The following is a 24,179-nucleotide window of genomic DNA, read 5'->3' as shown; positions in this document are numbered from 1 at the left end:
GGTATTCTGCTGTTTGAAAGGTTTAAGTACACAGTTCAATTCTCTAAACACAAAGGAAAAAAAACAGCAGTAAGTCAACTTTTCAATTTTACCTATGAAAGTCTGGATACTTTCAAAGTATCAATAACACCAATGGTTGCTGCTAACAGTGGAGCGCATTCAGGTATATTTTCAGGTATTTTACATTTGATAACCTCTACTGCCTTTCGAGGAACCAAAAGGTGTTTCCCTATAGCCTATGGAAAAGATGACAGTGAGGCAGATTTCCACATTGCAGCCTGCTGAAAGAACCACGGTGCAGCATATGGATATTCCATGAAGGAACTGCAAGGCATGGGAAGGATCCACCATGGAAGCATGGGAAAAGTGCAAGGATGAAGGAGTGGTGCAGAGCAACTTTTAGGGACTCACCACAACCCCCCTTCCCCATCACCCCTGTACTGCTTGGAGCTAAGAGGAAGAGGTAAAAGAGTCAGGAACGATGGAGTGAAGTTGAGCCTGGGAAGGTGGGGGAAGAGGGGAGTAGTATTTTAGATTTTGTCTTTACTTCTCTCCATTCCATTCTATTTTCACTGACAATGAATTACTTTAATTTTCTCCAAGTCAAGTCTGTTTTGCCTGTGACAGTAATTGTTAAGTGACCTCTCTGTCTTTATCTTGACCCATGAGTTTTTCTATCTTTCTGTCCCTGTCCTGCTGAGGAGGGGGTGTAAGAAAGTAGCTGAGTGAGTGTCTGGCAGCCAGCCAATGTCAAACCCAAATCTAAACCCAAACCCAGATCTAAACTCAAACTGGACTTCTGACAGCTTGGACTTGAAGATGCTGGTGTTTGCTGCTGTTGCTGTTTAGCAAGAGTAAAACTAAGTTGCAGACAGACATGAAAAACTTTGAGAAATTAATCTTGGTACCAAATATATAAGTGCAAAAATACCTACATAAATATTATGTAATAATATACATTTATAGCTTTGAGAAGTCATCTTATAATCCATAGCTACCAGTATAATTTTTTCTTTAATGCTTTATATATATGTATACAAGCTTACGTGACTACCTATGACAATGATGAAAACTCAGCAGCAGAAAAAAGGCAAGCTTTATATTTACATCAAAATTGGCAGTACTTCCCAGCAACAGCTGTGTCCTGTTCAAGGCATGGGCAGCACCACACAATCTTCTGCATCTTCTACCTTAATTCCTATACCACCTATTCTCCTACCGTTTCCAATATTATCCCTCTCCATTGAAAGTCTTCTATTTAACAAATTAAATATGATTATTAGGAGTCAGTTATTAAATAAATTAAGAAATAAATTAATAAACCAATTATAATCCTTACTACCATGTTGAAAGTTTTAAAGATGCAATATTAGGATACTAATCTAAAACATTTTAAAAATTGTTACCTTAGAGCAAAAGATGTAAGTCTTGGCCCTTTATTATATAAAAAAATGCAAAAAACGTGAATCACTTATTTGATAGAGGTTTATTTTACAATGATATAAATAACACAGCTTCAAGATTTTCCCTTTTTATTTCCTTCTCTTTAGGAAGCTTTATTATGAAAATAAAGAAACGATAACTCAGTAGCTTCCAATTTAAAAAACACATGAAGACACTGTACTTTGTCCTCACTCTCATTACGTTACAGGAAGAGAAAATAACATCCTTCTAAAATAAGGGCAAATCACAAATTGGGCAATTATAATTAAGCTTGTAAGCATGGTCAGTCAGAGATCAATCAGGTTTTACCATAACCACAAATAGGAAAGAGAGCTAAGGGAAAAACTGGGCATCAATCATTCCTTTTTATTTTAAAACTTTCATTTGAACCAGGAAACGTAGCTCTACAAAGTAGTGGAGAACAGATCCTGATCAGTATGCTGTAATCTGATTATTTGCCTCTATCTCATCCACTGTATTTATGCTTTACCTGCCTACTAGAACTCTGATGCTGCAATATCAATGTGGTTTAATATAACTTACCATTCGCAGATTTTGCGTAGTTCTTGTTTCAACAGCTCTTAGTAACTCTCTGAATCTACCAACTCCTCTTGTCAAGTTCCTGTATATAAACATAAAATTTGACAGTATTCCAAATTGAATATAGTAACACTGTGATATATTACATGATAAAGTTGTTAAATTCCACACTATACATTTTTTTTTCCTGCATATCATCTGCATCTTTCTGTGAAACACAAATCTGGGGACCCCACCACTGATTATTGTAACAACATACACTGCCAGATTATTGGAGAAAAAAAATTTGATCTTTAGATAACTGAAGAGAAAACAAGAAAAGTGTAAGAAGTGACCAATCCAAAAAAGGAAAAAAAAAATCTGAAGTTGGTTGGGCTCCTATAGTAGTTTTAAGTGGTAGTTGTTTTTTTTTTTTCAATTGCATCAACCTTGAAAGTAGAAACTTTGGGGAAGGATACAATTTTTAGCTGCCTTTTGATACCTTAACAAAGGAAAATAGGAAATTATAGTAAATCTCTTAATACTCAGTGAATGTAATGTGTATGTTTTTTTTTTTGTTTTGTTTTGTTTAATCTTCTTTTCATACAGGAAAGATTATGGACACAGTGAGGCCCACCCCATGGCCAGAAGAGAAGACTGGGAAATCAGTGTTCTGTTCTTGACTCCCACTGTTTTTTGGTGTGGCTTCTACCACTCAAGTTTCTTTGCCTTTGCTGCTTCTGCTGCCTCAACAACTTTTACAGAGTTTACCTAGAAACTCATTAATTATTTTACTTTTCAGATTACATGACAGAGGTCACTTCTTTTCTGTGTTATGTATAATGAAGGATTATCAACATATTTCAGAAACTTCGGTCTCCAGCACAGACAGATGTGTTTCACTAGCACAAGTTCACCTTTTAAAATGACTTTTTATATAAGAGTTTTAAAAGTTCTAACATTTCCAAGTAACAAAACCTCTATGAAGAGGTTGAATGCTATGTTGAAGTAAGCGGGTGGTGAGGCACTGGCACAGGCTGCCAGAGAAGCTGGGGATGCCCCATCCCTGGAGGTGCTCAAGGCCAAGCTGGATGGGGCTTTGAGCAGCCTGGTCTGGTGGGAGGTGTCCCTGCCCATGGCAGAGGGTTGGAACTAGATGGCCTATGAGGTTCCTTCCAACCCAAAACATTCTGTGATTCTATGATACTAAGCCAACAGTTGGTAAAGAAGAAATACTCAGTCACACAAGAAATAACTATCGTAGAAGTCCACATGTTAGAGCAGAACTTAACCATAGAAAGGAAACTATTTTATAAGTGACCAGTTAGCACGCTAAGAAAAAAAAAAATCTTAAATGTACATCTCACATGTGAACAACTTTGTAAAACATTTTTTATATATTTTTTATATATATATAATTTCACATAATAGCTAATAAATAGTATACCCACTCAAAGAATAGTAAAGGAAGTACAGAAAGTCAGCAGGGCAAATTTTGAAAACTCCTCTGAACGTAATGGAAGCTGGATACGTTCAGCACCTTTGGAAAGCCAAAATACCTACCATTCATCAAGACCACAAGATACGTATTCAAGAGAGCCAAAACCAGACCACTGGAATCCCAGTTTTAAGTCCTCTAAGTGCTAGAGCATATTTCTCACGAATGGAGCTTCCTCTCAAGGACTGTACTGCAAATTCGCAAATGTGTCCTCACAACAAGATTCAAAAATAACAAACAAAAAACCCACACTGGCCAAAACTTGAAGAGTTGCCTGCAAAATTATCAAAAAAGAGCATGAGCATATAAGAAAAAAAAAAAAAAACAACTTGTCAACTTGAAATACTAATTTCCCAGTACAGATAAAACATATAGTACATAGTAGAACTTCAAATCACAAAAATTAATATTTGATGGGGAAAAAAATACTACTTCCTAAAATTCCATACGAAGTTTGTCTTTTGAAGTGTTAAAAGGACAACCAAAACAAAATCTCTGTGAAGAAGAATGCAACTTTTAAAAGTCCTTAGAAACTTCGTGGCATGTTATTGTTAGTTACTTATTACATTTTGGTAAGTATCTAGAAGGGACTGAAACTTGTGACTGAAGTTCTACAGAATCATAGAAAAAGCAGCAAGACTGTACAGGAAAAAACTTAAAATACAGAGTTAGTTTTTGCTTCATAAAGCATTTAACGCTGATCCACTGCACAAGAGAACACAAACACAATACAAATTTGTCAAGCGTCTTCTCTACAAGGTGTACTAAAAAGGATACACTTCAAAACTACAATCTAAATCAGCCAAGAATTAAGTTAAATGCTTTGAGAAAGCAATGAAGCAAAATATACCATGAACAGTATGGTTGATCTCAACACTACACTGCTTTTAGCAAAGTACATTTCCTGTATTTGTTAACAGTTTGTAATATTTGGGAGAATAAGGTGGCAGATATTCTGGCACATGCCTTTCCTCCAAGCCAGCACATACCTTCTACCTGCTTTTTATTGTGATGTGCCTTCTAGCAGTTCTACCCATACTGATACAACTCCAGAGCACAAGGGCAAGTTAACTTGGACAGCAATGATCCACAGTGTCTGTAAAGGACTTTGAGATCCTTTCCATTCTTGAGGCAAGGAATTTTAAGGTACATTCACATGCACTCAAGCTGACACACCTTGTAATTTCAGACTTGAAGAAGAGAACACGGACAAACATTGCTGGTTCCATGTTTGTATGACTGCCTCCCACCAGCACATGCTCGAGCCAAGCCCTTTGAGTTGCATATTGCTAATGTTTTTAAAGACTTATCAAAATGTTTGCTGCTTGCAGTCTTCAATAAAAGAAACTATGTTGACCCAGTAGCACTACCGCAGTTACAGACTGGGAATCAGGATTTAAAGGTACTGCTCTTCTATTGGAATTCTATACGGATAAATGCCCTTGGGGCTATCTGCATCCTTGTGTCTACCTATTGGCACTCACACTCCCGAAAGCTTCTGTTAGAATCTGATTAACTGTTATAACGCAAGACCAACTTCTATGCCCCTTGGAAAACTTCTGACAGCATTTCCTTTTAGCATAATGAAAATATTTTAACTGCATCTATGCAAAGTTGCTTCCTCCTAAACAGTGGCAGATCCATAAGAGTAGATATGATACAAAAGAAAGTGCAGGAAGAAACTTAAGGAGCAAGACGGACATACTTTTAGTACAGAATCAGCATGTAAGATCTAAGCACATCAGTTAGCAGTAGCATACTTTTGGCACAGGCATATTGGCCAACATTACCCCTGTGAAGCCTCTGCATTAAAAAGCACGTTTGGCAACAGACACCAAGGTGCTTTGTCAGCCGTGTTCCTGATAAACCTCACACCCCAGACAAATATCTTTCCATTTTTAAACACATGTTTTAAGATGAAAAGAATGAAATAAACTGTTCAAGGAGAAGTGGTCCATATTTGAAAGTTAGGATAAAAGAACAAATGGTAACACAGAAGTGAGATCCAGTCACAATGCACTCAATACAGCCTAAGAAAAAATACTTTAAATTTAACCTCAAAAAGGTTGGTAAGATTAATATATTTTTTATTTGCAGTATATTTTGCTATCTTCTCCATTAATGTGAGAATTGCTTTGTCATGCATTTTCTTTGTAGTAATCAAATTAAAAAATAATAATAGTTACTTAGTCTAACATTGACTTTTATAGATTAAACACGGAATTAGAATAAATTTTTGCTTAGTGAGCTTAGACCAAGCCTCACCCGCTTTGCAATTTATTGGTTAAATTGCAGGTGTTTATCCCACTTAACAGAGAAAAGTATATCCAGAACCATGCCAATGAACAAGAAACGTTTCTCATGGTAGCTTATTACCTCATTATCAAGGCTTACTATATCTGATTTAAGAAATACTCGTGTTTTAGAAGGAGGGGAAAAAACAAGAACTACTCATATTTTAAAAAAGGGGGAAAAAAACATGAACAGTGAAATCTAAATCACTTGATGAAAGTGATGAAACGTAAATTGCTTTCAGAATGGAGCCCGTTTCCCAAATGCACTCTCCCTCTCTATACAGAAAAAGAAATGTAATGTTTGTAACCTCGATAGTACATTTTAAGTTTTAAAGATTGTTGTTTAAGAACTCAAACAGCAAAGAATAAAGTATTTGTTTTAAATTTGTACAAACACTCTACTTAGGGAAGGAGTAGGGACAGGCAAAATTCTTGACACAGAACAGAAACCTCAGATTAACTCTTTAGCACTAACAGAACAACAGCTTAATCCTCTGAGGCATGTTATTTACCATACTAGAGCAATTGTTCTATGTAACCTTTCAAAGATTAAAGCAAAAAAGACCAAAATCTCTACAGCTTTCTGAACTTTATTACAGATTTGACCAAAGAGATAATGCCAAATCTTTTGCACAACTGGCCGTGCTTCAGATAGTTGTGACTAAGGCTTGTTTGTTTTCTCTCACTTTTAAGGAGAAAAAGAAAAATGAATAATTTTATCCTCAACTATAAAAACGATGGACCTAAAGCCATCCAGTTCTGTTTAGTCTTTTTTGCTCTAGTTTCTCTCTTCCTTTCATACTTTTCCCTTAACATTCTCACGCTACTGTATAATTTCCACAAAACATTGATTATCACTGGGTATTACTTTCTGAATTACAAGTAGAAAATCTTTTATGTCCTTCTACAATCTAAGCTGTTATTTTTAAACATATAAAAAGCACAAAACAAAAACAAACAAAAAAGCACCACAACCACAAAATGGCAACAATATCACTGTGCATCATACATTTATTTTATCTATTGTTAACTCATGTGGAAAGAAAAATCCTTGGTATTTGATATTCACTACAGCAAATCATGTTTGTTTGATGCTTGAAAGTTCCTGATTGAAGTTTTAGCTTATAAATGAAACATCCTCAGTGTGCCATTACTGCTGCGTAAGCCCAAGTATTCGAAACAGCCCAATCAAGCAGCAATTCTTTTAGAACACACAGTAACAAAACATCTAAACAGCCTTACTTTATCCTCATCTACTATTCTCCTGAAGGCCATAATCACATGCATTTGGAATGAAAACGCATTGCCTAGACTGCAGTTCCACTGGTAGCTAAATCCATTTAATGCTTCACTACCAAAAAGTGAAGGCCTCATTCTCCCAAATCTCTTCTTGGTATTTGTTCCCTTTTTCCACCACTCTTCCTTCTTCACACCTTCCTGCTCTCAGCTATCTCTTTTCTCACAGCAACGCCAGCCATTATCACACCTTCTGGTGAATCTTTCATCTCACTAAAATGAAAGAAAGATGTAATTGCTTTGCCATTTGTTTTCCACTGGTTTGGAAAATGAAGTTTCTGGTACAAACATGTACAAACAAAAAATAAACAATATGTGCCAGGAGTGTAGGTACAGGGAAGATGAGAGCTGGTAACACCACACTTGTTGACACCAGCACCTCAGCTCCTTCTCAGATTTTTAGAATATTATTTCATATAAGTATATAGATATGCATGTGTGCATGTATGTGTGTGTATATATATTTACACACGTATGTACACGTGTATATATACACGTGTGTATATATACACACACACACAAAGCACTAGTCTCAACTACTAAAACACAACAAACAGATTCACAAAAATGACTTCACAAGTTACTCAAGAAAGAGTGGATTAGAAGTCCTGCCCTTTAACTCTTATATGTTACTTTCTCTTTGAGCAGAGATCTAGTCAGAGGAAGAAGCAGGGGTAGATTACAAAGGTAAAGTTCTTGAATTCACAAGAAAAAAAAGCAGTAAACATTCCAGAAAGTTTTACTACCGAAATAAGCTAACAGATGGAATGAGGCAAATCTAATTTACTCTGGTAAATATTTAATACTGTATTACACATCAGTCAATCTGTATAGTCATAAACTTTATAGAGTTATTTTATCTATATTTGGATGAAAATATAAAAACTCCCACTGAAGTAGAAAGAAGACATGCAGTAAATACAAAGATTTTGTTTAGAATACCACCTTGAAGATATAGGATGCCTCTCATTTTAATATCAAGCCTGATAAAAGCATGGGGAACTTCAGCAGTGAATGACATGGCAGTGGTTTTACAACCTGTCTTAGAGATACAAAGGTCAGAAAAGAGCAGCAGAAACACAAAGGAAGTATGCGGTGGTAAAATACAAGATTCTATACAGTAACAAAACCGCTGGGATGCATCCCTGGAGCAGTAACACCTGGCAGATCAAAAAGAGCTAATCTGAAGTAAGAGATCAAATATTTGGTCATGGGCATTGCTTCGCAAAAACAGAGACAAGGCCAAATTCTAAGCACTGTTTGTGGTTCAGCCCTCTCAGTGGTGGCACAGCAGAGAAAGGAGTAGAAGGAACAGAAAGGCATCTCTTCAGAGAGCACAAACCAGTGGTGACACCTGTGAAGAAGCACGCTTGTCACTGGCCGTGCCCCACTCTCAGAGAGGGAACCCAATGAAGGGGAAGGGAAGCCCACAAGACCTTATAGCATGAGAGGCTTCATGCAAATCCCAGCAGCAGCTACTACCTCCCACTGCACTCTATGGTGGGGAGTGGACTCTTTGCATCACACAGCCATTTTTCGGGCAAAACGCACGTTGCTCTCTTCTTTCACAGAGTGTTTTTTAAGCTTGCAAACTCATAATGCATTTCTGAAAAAACAAGAGCTGAGGTAAAGAAATGGGATGGAGAGAGAGCAGGACTCCCAAGGTGACATTTCAGCACTAAGAAGCATTTCTGTTCTCTGCTGAGACCTCACCACTGGCAAACAATTGAAGAAAACAGGTGTTGGTGCTGCAGTATAATGCAGGATGGCTAAAAACCAAACCTGATGTACAGCAAAGGGGAAAAAATTCACACAGATAAAACTAGTTTTAATGATAATACTTCTCCAGTAGATACCTAAGAGCTTCAGACAATCTTGGTGGTCTGTATTCAAAAAAATTGCAAATGAGAATAAGTACAGAGATGAGACTGAAGAAGCAGTAGGGCAGAAAAAAACGTTTTTATGTTGGTTAACATTGGGGAAAAAACACTAAGAAGTTAATTAAGCACAAAGTAGGATGTTGCAGGAAAAGAAGAGAAGATAAACACTAGCACTGGAACACTGATACATATTATGGCAGTTCAATAATACATTAAAAAAAAAAAAAAGATCAGAGTATAACTGATTTGTAGCCACTTGAGCTCGGTGCTGAGACAGTATTGTGAGAGAGCTCTAAGTACTAATACACCAGTGTAAGACCTAACATAAAACTTGGTCTGTTGTGGGCTTGTGCCCATCATAAATTCAGTAACTAAAAGTGTTTCTTCAAACTGAAAACCAGAGTATTATATTGGACAGCAGTGTGAAAACAGCAACATTTACTGAAAAAAAGTGATAGAGCCCATTAACCAGGGGAAGGGAAGGAAGGGTGGAGAGGGAAAGGGGAAAATCAGGCAAGAGGTTATCAAACATCCTTTGATTTTCCCACTCTCATTAACACTGGAGATGTTTAACTTCGAAGTTGCTGTTTCTGGTTAGCTAGAGATGTTAATAGCTGAAAAAAAGTAGTGGAAAACGGTGAGTTTAAGTTGCTTAGGTGCCATTTATTCATCAGTATAGTTAAGAGTTTTGCCCCTTTATTGCCAACTCTTGTGTTTGCTATCGGACTGTTATACCAAAACAAAGTATAACAGAGGACGGGATTTCCTTTTTTCTATTGCATCCCAATAACAGTTCTGAAAGTGCTTACTAAGCTTTCTTTTATTCTTATGCTCTCCAAATTCATTGTGAATACTGCCATGTAAACGCATACATTAACTCGGAGAAAAGCAGGACGATAAAGGCAAAAATCTCTAAATTCATACTACACAGAGCACACTTAAAACACGAATTGTACCTACAAACAGGTACAATACTTTCTGGAAAAAAGAACCCATGCAAATGCTTCAAAGCAAACAACCAGAATCTGTCCTAGTAATTACTATTCTTTATACTGTTCCACTGCTTATTCATAACTAAGAAGAATTCATGCAGTATTCCTAAGCATAAGACTTACAAGCAACACTTCTTTAAGGGAAAAAAAAAAAAAAAGTCTAAAAACATCTTGTTGATAGTCTTATAAAAATGTCAATGCAAAATAAATGAGGGAGATTACTTCACTGCTGAGTTGCTTACCATACTTGTGTCTGAATGCAATCTCTGAGGAACCACTTATTTCCAAAGAAACTCTGTTTTTAAGTACCCCCACTGCAGTAATATGAAGATTTGGTGGCAGTAAAACAAGATGACATTAAAACACGATCAAAATTATTCATACACATGCACTATGTTTATGCATGGGAGAGAAATCAAATGCACAAGGGCACTACCACACACTCATAAAAAGAAATGCCACTTTCACTTTCTCGTATTTAAAAATACAGTGCATCCAACAGGAGCTGAGAAGAAAATCATTTGGGAAGGGTAGGCCAGCAAGGGACAGAGAATCTGGGAGACATAAAAGGTCAGATCTGACATGCCTACCAAATACAAATTGCTGGAACATAAGAAAACATTTTCAGTACAAACACCAAAGTGCCTGCATGTCAACAATAATTACAAGCCCTCTCCAGTAAACTGGCTGTTGAATACATTATCCTGGTGGTTATATATTTTGAAAGGAAAGGATGTGGAGATCGGGAGGTGCAAAGGAAGATTTTTCCAGTATTCAGCTGAAAATACAGGTAAAGCTTGCCTGCCTTTAACAGATGACTAGCATTTCTGTAACACATACCGTTTCCAAGGTTTTCACTGCAGTTAAGCTTTGATTCTTACCACAGTCAAATCAATACTACTTTTAACTTAGAAACATTTATTTTTAATTGTCTGGACAATGACGAGGAAATAACCTGAGCATTGGACGCTTTGAAAGAACCGATGAATTTCAAATGCCATGAATTTCAATAACAAATGACGAGACACACATTCTCCAACACCTGCACAGTATTTGTTTTTTCTTACCACTGTACCAGCCTTCTGTCCACTACAACACCACGGCCCGTGTTGTCACAAACTAGTTTGAACTCTGATGCACTGTCTACAACTTCAGAGGATAGCACTGAAGAGTCAAACAATGCAATGTGTTTACTCTTTGCAAAAATAGTTTCAGAATAGTTATTATTATTTAAAATGAAGATGAATCATCCTTTAGGACTAGTCTTTTACATCTCTGTAGATAAGCAGTCACCTGTTTTTTCCAAGATCCAGTTCCATTTTCATGACAACTATGACCAAAATACATACACTCCTTCCCAGGCACACTTACCCAAATGCTTAGCAAATCAGTTCTGCCACTACCATGAGGAAACCTAGCACCAATAAATCCTCCCACCTAGTTATTTCCTCCTCTTCAAGTCAACAGGGTCAGTTAACATTTTAGTTAAAACTGGCAACTGTGGCTCACATTCAGTGATGTACCTTATTTACTAATTAATGTTGACAAGATACCTAAGACTTCATCAGAATTTGCATCTTCATCTTTGGAGATGTGCAGAACAATTGGTCAAGGTATCACACATTCACACCCACACACATGCACGCAACAATAGCGCTTACGAATTGACTTCTGTACACTCTCCCTTGCCTACTAACACAAGAGCAATATTCCTGCAAGTGCCATAGTGGAAAAACAAAACAACTCCTACATAGACAAGTCCTTTACATGAGTAACTCCAAGTACTGTTGTTTTGTGTGTTTGTCAGACATTCTGTAAGCCAATAAAAATCAATTATTCACATAAAAACTTTCTATTTTCTTGGGTTAAATGTCTGCTAAGAAAGGGCTGGGCTCTGAACAACATCATCATGGAGAGGACTGGGAAGGTCTTGCTTCAGAGCAGCTGTGTCAGCACAGATAATGGCACCATGAGGAATACAGACCTGGTCCAGTCCCTAGAGCAATGTCCTTGAGAGGTTGTGACATGTAGGATAAGTGGTAAGAGAGCTCAGGAAGTTAGCTAATGCTGGTTTTCACATGATGGCCACCTGATTATAGATTCCAACCAAAAAGCTCTTTTGCTTTAAGAGTGTACAGAGCCAATACTGTCCTGACCTTTGCTAATTCAAAAATACATTTACAATTTTGTCTGGTTCATCTTAAAGCACAAATACAAAGTAAATTCAACAGAAGGATTACTCAGAACATAACTTGATGTCCTTTATCAGGGGCATTTTACTTGAAAACAAACAAGCAAACAAAAACACAACCAAACAACAAAAAAAAATATGTTAAAGTACTCATGTCAAAGTTTTTATGCTCGTTGCTTTTCTTGGAACAATACCAGGTCTTTGAACTCCACCAATTTGAAATTACAAAGCAGCTACTAGACTAAATGGAAGTTGCATAATCAGCCAGAAAAACATTTAAAGTCATATATATTTTAAACCCTCCTTTTAGATTCAGAACAGCTTCCTTAACTTGCTACAACTTGCAAAGCTGAAATGTTCCTCAGCTCCCAAGTGAAAAATGGGAATCTAGTTTGACACTTTACTTAAATTCTGTACATTTTGGAAGAAAACATTAATTTCTGATTCGTGCCTTAATAGATCATTAAAATAGCGCTCTTCCATTCAGACTATTGCCACTTTAGGCTTTTTTTGTTTTTTTATTTTTAGATAATTGCTATTCCATGTATTTTCAAAATGCTGGCACTTAGCAGTTAGGCTTCAGAGGTTTCAAACACTAATGCATGCCTGAAAGATATTCACTTAATCTTCCACAAGAACTTGCTTTCTTGACTCAAATGAAAATCTCTGCACAGTTAGTGAGCAGAAGTTTAAAGTTGATCAAGCAGCATTCTGGGTAGGCCACAACATTCCCTACATTACTGCTGAAATGATGCTCTTTTAGTTGGTATTAAAGTTCTCAATTTCTTTTTGAGTTTGTAATTAACACACACAAAAATGGGATTTCCAGTTCTAGAGGACAAAGAGTCCAAAAGCAGTGAATATAGGAGTGAACAAAGGTATACAACAACCCATTTCCCCACAAAAGGACTTTAGACAAATTCAGTTCTCCATCAGTTTTTTTTTGTTTGTTTGTTTGTTTTGTTTTTTTTTTTAGTATTTATTGGAGTGGAACTGAAACCTTAAAAAAAGTAATTCCACACCCATATCCATAAGCATCTAGTCAGATCTTTAAGCATGTTCTAGTGTATAAATTGTTAAATCCACAATGCTGATAACAAGAAAAAATTTGAATTCACTCAATACAATGCCAGATGATAGTTTAGTGGAAAGAACTTTCTTTTTGGATTTAACTTATTTTAATGTTACAATCTCACTTCAAGAACATACAAGTAACAGCCTCCACTGCATCGCAATATGAATACCAGAGCTGGTCTGCCTGTAAAAACAGGCTAATTTTTCCTTTTCTTCTCCCTCAACACTCACAAGCAGTTAAACAGGTGATTTCCTGCATCTTCCACACGATTCACGCCCTTTTGGTATCTACAACTTTAACTGAAAAAAGTTTATTTAAATCAGTATTTCAGTTTCTAAACTCCCTGTATTAAAAATATCTACATTTCCCCTGCTTGAAAATTTTCATATAATCATTATAATTTTAGATTAAATTAAAACTTGAAGTATATTGGAAAGCATAATACAAAGATCGAAGATCTTGAACTCAATTTATTAGGTTCTGATAAACCTAATATCAGAATACATGCCAAATTTAAAAATCAAGGGAAGCATCTTTGATACCAATGTATTGAAAAGCATGCTAAAAATTTGTCACTGTTAAAAATATATATATTTAAAGTAGCAACCTTCTGTGTTCAGTTCTGGTAAATTCAATTGAAAAACAAACAAGCAAAAAAAGAAAGGACCAATAAAAGCAGCAATATAACTGAGGGCCTGGAACAATGGCCATATTAGGCAATCTTGAAAGAATTGGGATTGGCTCTAAATTAAGACAGGAAACTGAAGGATATAATGGTACAAGTATGCAAAATAATGGTTGGCTCTGATTCATTTTTCCCTGACACCTCGTTTCCTCTTCTACTACTTCTAGCACTAGACAACTAAATTGGAAGACGACATTTAAAATTAAATATATAATGCATAATCTGCTTGTAAACTACAAGCGACCACTGTACTAAGGAGTGGAGGAAAAAAAAAAATAGTATGTTTATGGAGGAGTTGATAAGAACACCAGCTTCACTGTGAAGGATTACGATGTGCACAGAATCGAATCAGCTTTTTGAAAGTTTATGCCAGACCAGCTGATATGGTCTAGGAAAAAAAATAAAAAAAAAAAAAAAAAAAAAGACTTCCTCTATGGGCTAAATGTTCCTTAATAAACCACTACACAACTTTTTGTGGTTACTCTTAATCTTCTCTATCTACTGCTGATTACTTTTAGGCCTTCAAAATCCTTTGAAATGTGGAATTTAGCTTATTCTTTACCGTGATTGCCACTGCGATTCTTTTAATATTTGCATTTTACTTATCTTTTGTGCAGACACGAAAACAGTAATTTATTTTTAGCCCTGCTAAAAAAAACAAAAACAAAAAACACTTTCAGAACATTCCATTCCATTTGCAATTAAATGATGAAAACTGAACTCATACATAATTCTCAGATCATGCAATATGGCAGCATTACTTCCTTACTTTAAGAAGCTTAGTGACCATTTTCCTGCTGACTGCCCTGACTGCCCTGGACAGTTTCAAAATTGGGATATCCTTTTATCAACCAACCATCAGTACATGAAAATCTCGAACTCTTTACAGACACTGCATAATTTACCTTCATCTCCTGATTATGCACTTGAAAGAATAAGAAACATTTTTGGTAAAAAATGCTAGTCCTATCTAGAGTTCCAAAATTTCAATAAAATAACACAAAACAAAAGCCCTGCAGATCAATTTTTAAATTATATGCTTTCAACAACAAATGTCAGAAATGTACTTAAAAACCATTTGTGCAAAGTTTTAAAGCTCCAAAAACACGAAGAGTACTGCTTCTTTTTTTTTTTTTTATTTTCCGTGATGGCTGAATTTATTTTTAGACTTTTAATAGAAGTTTTCTTTAAAATTATAAAGGAGCTCCCATGCAGGATCTAAAAGGATCTATAGAGCAGGTACAATAGAGATTGTATACTTGTATACATACTGTTGGTCTTCATGCACATTTATCCTGCAGCATAATGTTAAAATAAGTGATAACTGAAGAGATTCAGAAAAAAATTATGAAATCAAAATTATAAAAATCAGGAATTTCAATATGTTCTCAATCACTCTATAATAACATATTTCTAATATTTACTTTCTAATAGTAAAATAAAAGAACTATCAAAGAATAGGTTAAGTTTAAGGTATTTTAAGTTCTCACAATTAGAGAGTAAAATACAAAATGTTTTCTGTTTCATATACTTTAATCAAAGGATTTAACAACACATAAATAAATACAATATGGACAGCCTCACTATTTCATTTAAAACTTTTGTGCCTTATTAAAGAGGCCTTGTGATCACATGACCCACAATTGTTAAAAAGTATCACAACCTGTTAGAACGAAAATACAAAACTTAAATCAAAACAAAAATGGTGAACCAAATCTTACCCATTCTTGAAATATAAAACATGTGCTCTTTGTAATCCTGTTTCCAAGAAAAAACCAAGTTCTTGTTCATGTGTAGTGGGTCCTGGTTTAGGGCTTCTGTTTTGTATATTTGTATTAATCACCTAGGAGAACACAAGAAAAAAATACAACAAAAATTATCAAGTTTTGTAGACTTTCACAATGAAACTAATACTTTACACTGGAGAAGTCTTTCATTTTCAGGCAGCTGATAGCAGAATAGTTCTATCCTTAATTCCATTCATACCTAAATATAAATCTTTTTTTTCTGTTGACTATCCCTTAAACAGTAATTTCTTCACCAAGCAGAATGGCCTCTAAGAAAAATTTTATAATACATTTTCAGAAGTTAATGTGAAGAACAGTATAAAAAAGAAGTGCATGATGAAGCATATTTGCAACCTCACTCGGTGAGTAGCTGAGGTGATGGTATTTAAAATCTAAAACCTGGCAGAATAGGAAAGAGTGCTGCAGAAAGCAGCACTGAAGATTAAAAGTGATATCCAGAGAGATTTTAAAAGAAACAGTTTAGAAATGATTTAATTTGTATTAGTTACATTAAAAATGGAAAATGATCAGCTTTCAACTGCCTTAATATTCACTACATATTCTACCAACCACTAAGATACAACAAAAACACTCCAAAGCAAAAAAGCTCAGAAAATAAGAATGTGTGTTTATTTAAAAAGCAGTATCAATTACTTCTCTCCCTCTTCATTTTGTTTTTTTCTTTTGCTTTTCTGACCCCAGCTTAGTATCTAATGGAGAGTATACCATTAATTATTTTTAAGTATTATCTGAAATGCCAGGAAGCGTATACACACAATATACATACTTCCTACTTCCTATGTGTTTGAAATATACCATGTTCATAAATGAATTCCAAGGAGGCTACAGATCAGCATCCTGAACATACATAATAATTAAGAGAGTTCTGTCCCTTTTCAGACTACTAGCAGAATCTTCTAGGAGGACAGAAAGTCACACTAGCCTTATTGTCCAATAGTAAGCATGCCCTGAAGTTCTAAGAAAACAAATATCAGACGTTTTCTTTCAGATGAACCACCAAAATGTCGGTATCATCATACCAATAAGAGATGATCCACACAATTCTTACCCTTTCTATCTCCTGAAGGTACAGAAGAGCAATATCCCCAGCCTTCTCATAGCACGTAACAATTTCTTGTTCACGGTCCACATGGAGGTTGCTAGCTGAAGAAGAAATTGGCAACTTCTCAAGACAGAGACCTGAAAATAAAATATTTTCAAAGGAAGCATTAAAAACTAATGTCATAAAATACTGCATCTGGAGTATAATCCAGGCTAAACCCTTTTGATTATGGGAAGAAGCAAAGAAGTTACCGAAAAAAATTGAAGGTATGGTCCTCTGATACAGACAGAAGTAAATAACACTGAATCCTTAATGATTGTAAAACTATGAGAAGCAATTTCAGCAATTATGATTTAAATTAAAATTATGACATTCTACCACAAAGCTGTCCAGTGTCCTTCTATACCACTTTTGAATTACTGGAGACATCTTCACTTACCCCAAGTGATTACAGAAACAACAGCAAGGTGAGAAAAGCACTCAAAGTAATACCAAACTTAGCAACAAGCAAAGCAGAGGCACCAACAAAAGCAAATATATTTTCAAGAAATAAAGGATCAGGAAGTGGAATTTTTGGATTTAATTTTTTGTTTATCAAATTTCCATCTCTTCAGTTTTCAGAAATCTCACTACACAGTGCAACAGGCTTGCAGCAAGCTTTATATCACCTGTTACCTATGTTATTTGTCAAACACTCATTCCCTGAACAGTGGCCTATTCGCTGTCTGATTCTACTTACCTTGCTGTGGAATTACAGAACACACTAAACACAATTAACAACATGCTTGAAAAGAAAGGATTAGCATATCCTCTGCAGGAAGAAAACACTAAACTCCTAATGACAAATAGTGATTTCAATACGCTTTTTGTATCTGTTGTCAAGACAATCAGAATAAGTTCAAGAACCCAGACATGATCCTAACTTTGTGCTGGCCTACCGTGCTAATGAACAATATAGGAACTGAAAAAAAAAAAATTATTAATATTAATATTTAATATTTAATCACTATTAAATTGCCCTCCATACACACCCTCATTAGGTCTTGCATTAAAAATAAATGCAGCATAAGACACCACACAGGCAGTTAGCATTTTAAGCCTTAGATTTTCTAGGAAAAATTGTGACAGATACCCACATTTATGTGAATGCCCACAAAACAACTCAATACAACCAGCTTTAGTAAGAGGTACCTCTCTCTCTCATCAAGCACAGAAGTCTTTTGTGCCTTTATTAGACCTATCCAACAAAAACATTATCTGGTGCTTTGAAGCCAAAAAATATAAAGTTTTTGCTTGTCTAAAATCAAAATAACATTCATTAATCAATGGTATCTCCTATACAAGCCACTTCTATTAAAGTTGTTTTCAAAATAATTAATGAAAACAGCTGGAAAGGACCTCGAGAACACTCCTCTGTCTATCTGAATAAGGAATCAACCAACACCAACAGATGCTCTTCCAACATGTTCTTAAATCCTTGGCCTTCTTATACAATGCATTATAGAGCACAGCTATTCTTACAATTAGTATTTTTTCCTAACATCTAAATCTCCCTCCCTAGATTAAGTATTCCTAGTCTTCTTCACAGATTATTCCTTTCTTTACAAAATTTCTTTTCTAATTTCCATCTAGAAAAAGAGAGACATGTTTCCTACAATGAATATCAAATTTTCATTCTTTTCATGCTTCCTTGATATTAGATCATTTTCGTCTCCTCTGGAGGCTCTCCAATGGGTTATATCTACCTTGGCTCATTGTGCCAAAAAATGGATACAAAGCTCTACTTGGAGCCTCAACAGCACCGAGCAGAAAAGATGAAAAACTTTCTGCATTTGATAGAGGATACTTTATTTTTTTTAAATACAAATCACTAAAACTTTTGTACCTTCTTGTGCATATTAGTAAAAGATTCCCTTCTACTTTTGACATGCAACAGATCTCCACATCATATTCTGCAAAACAAACTTAAAAATCAGTATACTTTTCAAAAATCTACACATTCTGATAGCCTAGTAAACATTCAAGTAGACTCTCTTGAAAACCTGCCAAACCTGAGTACAACAGACACTGGGCTTTTCTGACATGTTGTGGTTTTCATCTTAACATCTCTCTAAATATTAGAAAATATATTAAAATAGTCTAGAACAACTTATGCTGGTCTGCTTTCTTTCATTTTTTCAATCATATAACAAGTATTGTTATATGTAGTATAGGTAGTTTGTTGTTATTTTTGTTTGTCTGGCTGTTTTTTTCATTTTGTTTTGTTTTGTCTTTTGCTAATCATATATCCAAAAGATGTAACTATACAAAAAGTTCAAATCTCCTGCTGCTTGAAGTGACCCTCTGATAAGAACTAAACATATGGTTGATGTTGGATAAAAAGCTTGCAGTGTCCTACATGAACAATTTCAAACTAAGAGATGACCATAAAACACAATAAATGAGCAGCAATTAGAAAAATGCCAAATGACTAAAAGCATCAGATAGTGGGCACGTGGATCACTTCTCTCCACCCCTTCTCTCCCATGACACAAACAACAGGGGCCCCACAGTAATCCTCCATTTATGGCACACATTACTCAGCCGGCTATTTGTAGAATTGTCTCCGTTTTATTATTTTTATTTTTATAATTTATGGCCAGAACTATTTTTTTTTTTTTTAAGTTGAAAATCTCAGTATAAGGACCTTTTCTCATTTTAGCTGGGAATTCTCTTTCAGATATCAAAGAATCTCAGTGTTCCATCAGAAAATTTAAAGTAATGGAGAGGAAAAGTACAAAATTGTGACAGGGTCCTCTGACAAAGCACATAATACTATTGCTTAAAGTAACTTTATTATACAACTGTACTTAGTGTATTTTTCCTGGTATGCTTATTACAACCTGTCAAAGTATATGTATTTTAAGCAGGCAATGCTTTACAGACAGAAGTTAATTTGGAGAACTATCCTGGAACAACCATTTACCAGGATGGTTCGGAGACTTTATTTGGTTTGCTGACACAAGAAATAATTTCAATTCAATACTGCATTAAAAATGAAACCATATTGACTAGAAGGAAAACACTGAATAAATTAAGAATTCTGTAACATGTTAAAACAAGAAGTTCCTTCAGATTCCAAGCTACTCATTTAACTCTTTCTTAAGAGAATCTTAAGAGAATCTTTGGGGATTGTTAGCATTAGGTAGAGGTTGGACTAGATGATCTTGAGGTCTCTTCCAACCTAGAAATTCTGTGATTCTGTGATTAAAAACAGATGATGGAGTGTAGAAATAATTATTAAAACACATAAAAATATTTTAATTTGAAATAGATAAAAACAGCAATATAGCAATAACAACCACAAATTATATTACCCACTTCTTTGTAAGAATATTGTGAATGATTAGAAATTAATTAAAACAAAGCATTATTATATTAGGCAATATTATATACTATAAGGCAATATTATATTATATAGTCTTGAAAAACAAAAGGCAAGTTGTAACTTACGGAATTTAGAAACACATGAATTCAAAGACACACATGTCACCCTAAATAATCTGCTGACAATGTTCACATGCATTTGGACAAGTCAGATCTCCCCTATGTGCTTATTTCCACAGTTCCCGGGCAAAAATCTGTTTTTCTGCCTGAAAAGGGTACAAATTTCTTTAATTACTTGTAATTTTTTGAGATATTCAGCAAAGAGTTACATGTTCAACTCTATTTTTTGAGAAATTCAGCAGAGTTACTGCTATGAAATATTACTGCATTTGTTGTACAAGTCACAGCAATTGGTTTATTTAACCTTTATTCTTGATATTGTTTTAGCTTGTATTCAAGAATATCATGCCAGCTGGTATCACAAATTGACTTTGATATTATGGCTTTTAAGTTTAAGCCCTTCCAGTCAAAACCACCTTCAAGTAAAAGCTTCTAACAAACTGGGTCAGTTTTATTTTGGGAAGACACTTATCTCATACATATCTAGTCCAGATATCAAGCAAGATGACTCCTGAGGGAAAAGAAAGTGAGAAGCAGTGAAATGAATACAAGTCCATTCTAGTTAAGCTTGTGTGTTTTGCCAAGTAACTCTAAAATTGTTGTCAAAAGAGTAGAACAGCAACAAACAGTATTTGAACAAGAAAAAGGTACGCCTGATATTTCAATTACATGATAGCTTGTGAAGGTTTTCTTTAAATCTTTTATAAAAATTATAAATTATCCATATTTTAGATTTAGAAAGCAGACAGTAGATAGTTTTATCACTTACTCCAAGTGATCTTCATGTCTGTATGCTCTCAAATCAGTGATCAAAGTTATGCCAAGCCTTTTTTTTTTTAAACAAGTACATTACAAGAGCAAACTAACTGCAGTATCACATACACATAACTACTACCCAAAAAAGAGGGTTCCTCATAAGAATGAGCAATAAACTAACAAGTTTTAAGTTCTCATGGATAAGATTTGCTTATTCTTTGCAGTTTTTTGTTTTGATTACATTGACTTTTCATTTTCATTCATTAAAAAGAAAAAAAAGTAGACTTTCTGTTGGAAAACCAACTAACATCCCCATTTCATTTTACAAAGTAAAGCAAAAATTACTCAAAGGTCAAAAGGGAATCCACAGCAGATTTCAGATCTTTACCAAGTACTCAAACCACCCAGATTGCTACTGAAACCATTAAAAACATACATCTACACACCGCAATCCTGAGAAGAGCCTGTCGCATCTGTCACATTTATGGCATTTTGTGTAACTGAGGATCTTAGAAGATGCCAGTCAGTACCTTGTCTGTATAAGTGCTTGTCAATTTTAGAGACCACAAGTAATAACTGTGGTTTATCTCCTGTCCTCAGTAGTCAATTCAAAGGACAGACAAAAACAAACAAAAGTGAAAGACTATTTTATACTTAAGTAAATAAACATGTTTTTGCAAGAGGGAAAAAGTCGCATGAATAGAAAGGGTCCCTGGGTTTGCTTCCTGTTTTCCTTCGACATGTAAAATCAAAGTCTGAGTATACATCCTTTATTCTTCCCTATAGGATATGCAAAGCAATAGTGGTAAGTGTTCCATAGGCTGTACACAAAAGGCACCAACCTTTCATCTCTGCTTTTAAAGAAGCTTCGTACTTAGCTTACATATTTAGAACAAGCAATTATATAGATTATAGCACACACTTACTAGTAATTTTTGACAAAAAAAATTGGAACAGCTCTAGTTACAGCCACCAAGGAACTCCCACAGTTTATTGCTGAACTTAGAATGAGCACTGCTAATTTCACTGAAGTATAGGACTTATTTCTAGAAGTCCTCAGTCAAAGATTGTGCTTTGTGTGTAGAGAATTATTTTTTTTTTGAAAGAAAAGTATAAACTTTTTCCCTGTCAATTCTCTACTGGTATTTGTAAAGTATTAATTAATAAAAGGAGGAAGACTAAGAATAGGCATTAGGAAAATATATTTATATTAAAAGTACCTCTTACTGCAGATACATTGTCTTCATAGAATTACCTATTTCTTTACACAATATAAGGAAACAAAAATATTTAATCTCTTTGGTTTTTCAAATATGCTGGATTTCCCATCCCTCTCATGCAAAGACACAGGAAAAAAAAATCTCCAGCAACTGTTAGGATGTGGAATCTCCTTTATAGCTACTTGCATACCCAAGCAGCTTCTCAGAAAAGGTATCAGAAAGGTCAATATCCTTTTCTCTTAGCAAACTTGAATTTAAAGAAGCTGCTCTGGCTAGCTAATTTTTCTACATACAGGGTACTTACAGAGAATTAAATCCATTCTAGACAAAACTCAGAGCATTACAAGCACCACTTTCCAGAGCTGAAGTCAGTATTTCATCATCTATGCTCATACTGCAATATTACTTCATTAGTGTTTTTTTTTTTTCTAATATCAGAGTTATGCTATTTCTTCAAAGCATCTCTAAGTTCTTCAAATTTAAAAATAAAAATACGCACGCACACACACACACATATATATACACACACCCTGGTTTCTAATGGCAGGAACACTCATATCTTTTCTGAAGTGAATACTTAGCAGTTAATAAAACCAAAACAGTATTTGGGGATTTATTATCATATCATCTGAAACAATGTATCATAGCTGTAACAACATCTGCTGTGAAATGACTGGCCACACTTCTCCTCTAAATGTAACAGTTTTCAAATATTTGTATTTTCATAACAACACAGAATAGAAGAACCAAATTATTTTCATTCAGTGTTTAGATTTCAAGCACTAGAGCTTAAAGCTCCATTGAAGGAAGCAGGACAAACTCATGGCTTTTCTACCTCAACCCGTATTCAAGCAGGACTTGGGAAAACCAAGCTTTATCTGAAAAAAGTTTTAAGTAGCTATGGCTGAAGCTTCCCAGCCACGGTCTGCAGAATGTTTGCTGGCAGCAAACTTCTGCACAGCAATATGGGAGGAGGGAACTTAGGAAGTTGAGTTCTTGACCCATTACCTAATGAGGCTAGAGATCTCTGGCATAATGATTAAAACAGCTTTCATTTAGCATTCTTCCATGAAGGGCTGCTTGGTGTCTGCTGACACAGGCTAGCAACGCACAAGATCTCATTACGATCGGGTATGATTAAAGTTAAGTGCAGGATCTTTGCTAACTGCAAAGTAGCAATTCACATGCAGCTGACACTCTCACTGAACCTAATGAATATTTCCACGTTTCTGTAAATAGAACTAATTAATAGCCAATCATTTAACTTGGTAAACGTGACATTAAATTTGAATATGGGTCAGCAGCAGTAAAGGCCATCTCACCTTACTCAACATGCATCATCTAAATATAAACACAGCTATTCGAACAGGCAATATGAGACACAGAATGGCCTGCAGCAACAGGGTTACAATCCTGTAATGTCGCAGTCTAACTTACATATGTCATCTCTCATGTACTTAACAAGAACGTGACCCTAATGCAACACAGCTATCTTGTCAGATACCTGCGGTAGTCTACTAATCTATGACAAGACAGTAAATATGAACACCATTTCTTAACTAAAATCAAAAGTTTACAGCATTGCAGACTGTAAGGACTTATAAATTGCAGTGTTCATCTCTGAGCATATGTGGAAAGATTCACTGATTTGTAATGCCAAGTATTAATTACACATCCATTTTTCAGTCATATCTTGACTTACGCAGCATCACAATCATGTAAACTTAGATTTTGCTAACCTTATTTCCCAGTTAAATATATACTTGTAATTTGAGTGTCGCTGGGAAGTTGCACCTCCCCAAATTAACACCTCAGTATCCCACTGTGTATCTCATCTCTGCTTCCATAAGCAAACAAAAATTGCTTAGAAACACAGAAGATACTGCCACGCGTGGTATTTGAATAATGCCTCTGCGCACTTTCCAGTATATTACCTCATTCATATACTGCTGAAAACTTGCAAAAACTTAATTGTCCTGTTCCCAGAGAGCATA

General features: G+C 35.2%; 1 protein-coding gene across 5 annotated transcripts in view; it reads right to left on the bottom strand.

The window, feature by feature from the left end:
• The window catches only part of TTC7B (tetratricopeptide repeat domain 7B), a 135,972-nt gene that overhangs the window by 85,135 nt on the left and 26,658 nt on the right, over positions 1-24,179 (bottom strand). For all 5 annotated transcript variants that reach the window (XM_082762487.1, XM_082762489.1, XM_082762490.1 and 2 more), the window contains 3 exons: positions 16,730-16,860; positions 15,595-15,716; positions 1,987-2,065 (listed from right to left, as the gene is read on the bottom strand). In XM_082762487.1, the coding sequence (XP_082618613.1) occupies positions 1,987-2,065; positions 15,595-15,716; positions 16,730-16,860 (332 nt within the window). The remainder of the gene's footprint in view (positions 1-1,986; positions 2,066-15,594; positions 15,717-16,729; positions 16,861-24,179) is intronic.

Source organism: Aythya marila, assembly GCF_965140915.1.
Source record: "Aythya marila genome assembly, chromosome: 5".
In the NCBI taxonomy this organism is placed as follows: domain Eukaryota; kingdom Metazoa; phylum Chordata; class Aves; order Anseriformes; family Anatidae; genus Aythya; species Aythya marila.
The sequence above is the reverse complement of the archived record's forward strand: the minus strand, read 5'-3'. Positions and strand labels throughout refer to the sequence as shown.